The sequence below is a fragment of the Carlito syrichta genome, unplaced genomic scaffold, assembly GCF_000164805.1.
Source record: "Carlito syrichta isolate Samal-C Ts95f unplaced genomic scaffold, Tarsius_syrichta-2.0.1 Scaffold302451, whole genome shotgun sequence".
Classification (NCBI taxonomy): Eukaryota; Metazoa; Chordata; class Mammalia; order Primates; family Tarsiidae; genus Carlito; species Carlito syrichta.
The window spans coordinates 1-5,267 of NW_007246547.1; the positions used below are offsets into that span (position 1 = coordinate 1).

The window sequence follows — 5,267 nt, forward strand, 5'->3', positions numbered from 1 at the left end:
CTGAGCGCGCTCAGCCGCTCGGTTCGCGCGTGCCCCGCCGTGGTGCGCGCCACCTTCCGCCAGCTCTTCCGGCGCGTGCGGGAGCGCTTCCCCAGCGCCCAGCACGAGGTGCGCCCCCTGCCGGCGGGCGGGGGCGGGGCATGGTGGGGAAAGGGACGGGGGGCGGGGGCGGGGAGGTGCGGAGAGGAGTTGGCATCACGGCAAGGGTGGGGACTGGGCAAGGGTGGGGGACTGGAACCCAGCCCCGGCTCCCCCGCATCCCTCCAGAACGTGCCGTTCGTCGCCGTCACCAGCTTCCTGTGCCTGCGCTTCGTCTCTCCCGCCATCATGTCGCCCAAGCTCTTCCACCTGCGGGAGCGGCACGCGGACGCCCGCACCAGTCGCACCCTGCTCTTGCTGGCCAAGGTGCGGGTCTCCCAGCTGGGCCGGGGTGTCCACGGGGTCTGGGACCGGGGCCTTTGACTGGACTGCAGTGTGTCCCCGACGCGCTCCGGAGGCGTTGCGGAGAGGCCACTGAGACACGCGGGCACTGCACATGGCAGTTCGCAAAGCTTTCTCGGGGTCACTTCATCCGAGCTCCGTCTCACGGAGGAGGGAACAGAACCGCCCACAGATCGAGGCCGCGGTTGCCCAAGACCGCACGGCCTGTTGGTGGGGAATCGGGGCCTTCCAACCTGGCACTGGGATGGGGCGTCCGGTGCTTAAGAGTCTAATGTTAAACCCACAGAGGAAGGCCCAAGTGGTCTCAGTATCAGGCCTCAAACGCATGGTCCGTTCATCCCTGATCCCCGTGGGGCTGAGGTGGGCCCGTGGGCAGGGCCTCTGCCTCTGTCTCTACAGCTGAGTAGCGCAGACTCACGGGGGGTTCGAGGGTGCAGTGGCTAGGCCCGCAGACCCAGCAGAGCCAGATCCTTCCTGCTGTCACCCCCCAGGCGGTCCAGAATGTAGGCAACATGGACACCCCGGCTTCCAGGGCCAAGGAGGTATGGATGGAGCCGCTGCAGCCCACCGTGCGCCAGGGCGTGGCACAGCTGAAGGACTTCATCACCAAGCTCGTGGACATCGAAGAGAAGGAGGGTGAGCGCTTTCCACGCGGCCTGTCGAAGACTCCTGTTGGCGTGTGCTCCGCCCTTGAGCCCCACGGCCCCGCCCACAGCCCCCTGTGTCTCGTGGCCCCGCCCGCAGCCTGCTATTGGCTTTTGCTCCGCCCTTGAGCCCCGTGGCCCCGCCCACAGCCCGCTGTGTCTCTTGTGGCCCCGCACACTGCCTGCTGTTGACTTTTGCTCTACCCTTGAGCCCCACGGCCCCGCCCACAGCCCCCTGTGCCTCCTGTGGTCCCGCCCACAGCCTCCTGTTAGCGTTTGTTCCACCCTTGAGACCCACGGCCCCGCCCACAGGCCCTTGTGTCTCTCATGGCCCCGCCCACAGCCTGCTATTGGCTTTTGCTCCTCCCTTGAGCCCCGGGGCCCCGCCCACAGCCTCCTGTGAGCGTTTGCTCCGCCTTTGAGCCCCAAGGCCCCGCCCACAGCGCATGTGCCTCCCGCGGCCCCGCCCACGGCTTCCTGTTAGCGTTTGCTCCGCCCTTGAGCCCCACGGCCCCGCCCACAGCCCCTGTGCCTCCCGCGGCCCCGCCCACAGCCTCCTGTTAGCGTTTGCTCCGCCCTTGAGCCCCACGGCCCCGCCCACAAGCCCCTGTGTCTCGCGCGGCCCCGCCCGCAGCCCGCTGTTGGCTATTGCTTTGCCCTGGAGCCCCATCCCCCCAATGCCTTCCACGGCCACGCCCATCGCCCGCCGTTGTCGTTTGCTCCGTCCCGCTCGCGGGAGCCTCATTTCGCCTCCCTCCCTGGCCTGGCAGAGCTGGACCTGCAGCGGACGCTGAGCTTGCAGGCGCCTCCCGTGAAGGAGGGGCCGCTCTTCATCCACAGGACCAAAGGCAAGGGCCCCCTCACGTCCTCCTCCTTCAAGAAGCTCTACTTCTCCCTCACCACCGAGGCCCTCAGCTTCGCCAAGACGCCCAGCTCCAAGGTGGGTACGGCCCAGGAGAGGTGGCGACTCCTCGGCGGCGCGGCCGGGATGTCCCCCGGGTGTGGCACCGGCCCTCGCCTGGACTGCAGTGTGTCCCTGCACCACCGGGGTCTCTGGCTTGTCAAGACCGAAGAGGATGAAGCCCCCCTGCCACAGGGGCATGCGTGGGCAGGCGATGGCTGTGGCGTCCAGCCCTAGCTTCTTGGTCAGGTGCATGGGACGAGGGCTGAGGAGTGATCGGGAAGACGGGCTGAGAGGAGCCAGGACAGGCGGTGAGTTCTGCGTTCCAGCCCAAGCTCACCCACGGGGACGTAGGAGAAGTGTGTCAACCTCTCTGAGCCTCGGGGCCTGTAAATCTGGGAAGATGGTCGTTGTTTAGCAGGTCGTTGAGGGTTAGGTGAGATGCTCTTTCTAAGGGTTCTTGTCCAGGGTCTGGCCCGTGATATAACCCAGGAAATGGCATTATTAAAGACGCTACAAGCCGGGAGCGGTGGCTCAGCCTGTAATCCCGCGCCTTTGGGAGGCTGAGGTGAGTGGATTGCCTGAGCTCGCGGGTTCGAGACCCGCCTGGGCGGTGAGACTTCATCTCTATAATAAGTCAAAAAATCAGCCGGGTGTGATAGCGCATGCCTGTAATTCCGGCTACTCGGAAGGCTGAGGTGGAAGGATCGCCGGAGCCCAGCAGGTCGAGGCTGCGGTGGCCGGGAGCGGCCACTGCTTTCCAGTCTGGGCGACTGAGTGAGACTCCAACTCAAAAAAAAAAAAAAAAAAAAAAAGACAGTACATCCTTTGAGCTGGTAGGTAAAGAAGAGGCTAAGACAATCAGGGAAGGCTTCTTGGAAGAGGCAGGAATATAGAAGCTCTGAGTCTGGATGTGGGAAGGGATCTCCAAGACCATCGTGTCCAGTCCTGTCTGGGTCACGGATCACCTGTCCTGCAAGCTCTCTTCTCCCAAGAAGGACTGAGGGCGTGCTTCCTTGATGGACCTGTTGGCCCTTGTTGTAGCCCCGCCCCCAATCATCCAGGCTGTGGGGATGGTCTGCCGAGGTGACCGCCCAGTGGGTGAGAGTGGTTGGGGGTAGATGAAGCAGCTGGTCGCCCTCTGTGCTCAAAGAGCCAGCAGGGCCCCCTCCCAGATCAAGGGTCCAGCCTCTTCCCCACCAGAGACCCTCAGGTGACCATTATACATCCTCCCCCAGGATTGGAAGACTTTGCTACGCAGGTGTTATTTCGCGCTGGCCCCTGTTTCCTCCATTGTTAAGTTGTGAGAGCCAGGCAGGCGGATTGTCACTCTGAGGCCCTGAACAGGGCTTCCCCTTGGCTGGCCTCTGCCCCCAGCAGGGGAAGCCACGTTTTCCGCGTGGCGGAAAACATTCAGTCTCCTGTTATGGCCATTCTGGAGAGCGTCTGTGCAGGCCGGGCACCTGTCGCCTCGCCCCTCCCCTTCCTCGCCATCCTTGGTGCTGTTACTCCCATTTCGCAGAAACTGAGGCCTAAGCACGCAAAAGGGCTTGTCCAAAGTCACCTAGGAGGGTGTGGCAGAGCTGAGATGTCTGCCCCTGCCCGCCTGAGCCTGCAGCCTGGTTTTTCCCATGAGGCTGCTGTCTGCTAGGTGAGAACCCCAAGACTGCACGGGAGTCAATGGCTCAGATCCCCTGGAGTTCTGGGGGGATATATGAAGCAGGGGCGAAGCAGGACCCAAATGATAACTGGGCCACTAAAGACTGCTGGAGTGAGAGGAAGGCTGGGGCAACCAGGGAAGGCTTACTGGAAGAGACAGGTGTGCAGAAGCACTGAATCTTCGTACTGGAAAGGATCTCAGAGGTCATCTTGTCCACCTCTGTCTTGGTCACGGACCACTTTTCCAAGATCCCCAAAAGACTATTTGCATGCTGCTGATGACAGGGAGTTCACTACCGTGAAAGTAGCACGTATATACTTGCAGTATCTGAAGGAAAGTTATTTGCCCTCTCTCTTCTCCTCTGCTTTCTGCTCTGCCCTCTGCCTCTATACGTCAGTGACCATGTACCCAATGTACTCTTCTCTGGAACCCTCGCCCCCTAGGGTCTTAAGCCATTCCCTGGGAGTGATGGCACGTCTTTTTCTCTGTTTTCTTTTTTTTTTGTTTTTTGAGTTGGTCAAAAAACACTCAATCGCCCAGACTAGAGTGCAGTGGCCGCTCCCGGTCACTGCAGTCTCGCCTGGTGGGCTCCAGTGATCCTTCTGCCTCAGCCTTCCAAGTAGCCGGAATTACAGGCATGCGCTACCATGCCCGGCTGATTTTTTGATTTATTGTAGAGATGAGGTCTCGCTGCCCAAGTGGGTCTTGAACCTGCGGGCTCAGGCAATCCACTCACCTCAGCCTCCCAAAGGCGCGGGATTACAGGCTGAGCCACTGAGCCCAGCTTGATTTTTTGATTTATTGTAGAGATGAGGTCTCACTGCCCAGGCGGGTCTCGAACCCGCGGGCTCAGGCAGTCCACTCACCTCAGCCTCCCAAAGGCGCGGGATTGCAGGCTGAGCCACCGAGCCTGGCTTCTCTGTCTTCCTGATAGGCTTTAATGTGCCAAGTTCCCCCTTAGACTGTGGCATCTAGAAGTGAGCACAGCACCATGGGTGCTATCTGAATACCAAAGAGTAAACAGTCACCTCCCTGATTCTGGCCACTATACTTTTTTTTTTTTTTTAAAGTTACTACGTATCCCAATAGATGTCACACTCAACCTTTGGAGAGCCGAGTGATTTTTAAATCTTTTCAGAAAAAACATAAACTTGGACAGGACTTAGTATTTATCTATCTTATGCTTTACCTTGTTTAAATCAGCCCTTGGCTCCAGTGGACTGAGATCGTCTCTGCTTCTGATTCTGAGCATGACCACGGGTCCTTCCCCAAGTCACCGGGTGCTCAAAGTGAAGCTGAGGACAGAGCCGGGGCCTGTTCCTGTAGTTCTTCGAGGCGAGGGGCACACTCCGTCGACGGGCGCCCTCTGTGGTGGCCCTGCATCCTCCCGGTTTTGTGACTTGGCAGCAAAGGAAATAATACGCTTAGAGGGGCTGGTCCCACGACCGCCCCAGTGAATGCGGCCAGCCCCTCCCGCTGCGTCCTGGCCTGGCACGCCTCTCCCCCACCACTCACTCCTTGGGGAAGCCCAGCTGGACCTGCCCAGCTCTGGCCTGTCCACACAGCTGGCACACCTGGCTTTGGGGCTGTGATGGCCTCTTTTTTTTTTTTTTTTTTTTTT

General features: G+C 60.4%; 1 protein-coding gene across 1 annotated transcript in view; it reads left to right on the top strand.

Annotated features, from left to right (window-relative positions):
• The first annotated feature begins 6 nt into the window (after window positions 1-6).
• POLR2J (RNA polymerase II subunit J) overlaps window positions 7-5,267 on the top strand; it is a 26,902-nt gene continuing 21,641 nt past the window's right edge. The window contains exons 1-4 of the mRNA XM_021711693.1: window positions 7-108; window positions 268-405; window positions 933-1,077; window positions 1,856-2,025. Coding sequence (XP_021567368.1) covers window positions 328-405; window positions 933-1,077; window positions 1,856-2,025 — 393 coding nt within the window. The 5' untranslated portion in view covers window positions 7-108; window positions 268-327. The remainder of the gene's footprint in view (window positions 109-267; window positions 406-932; window positions 1,078-1,855; window positions 2,026-5,267) is intronic.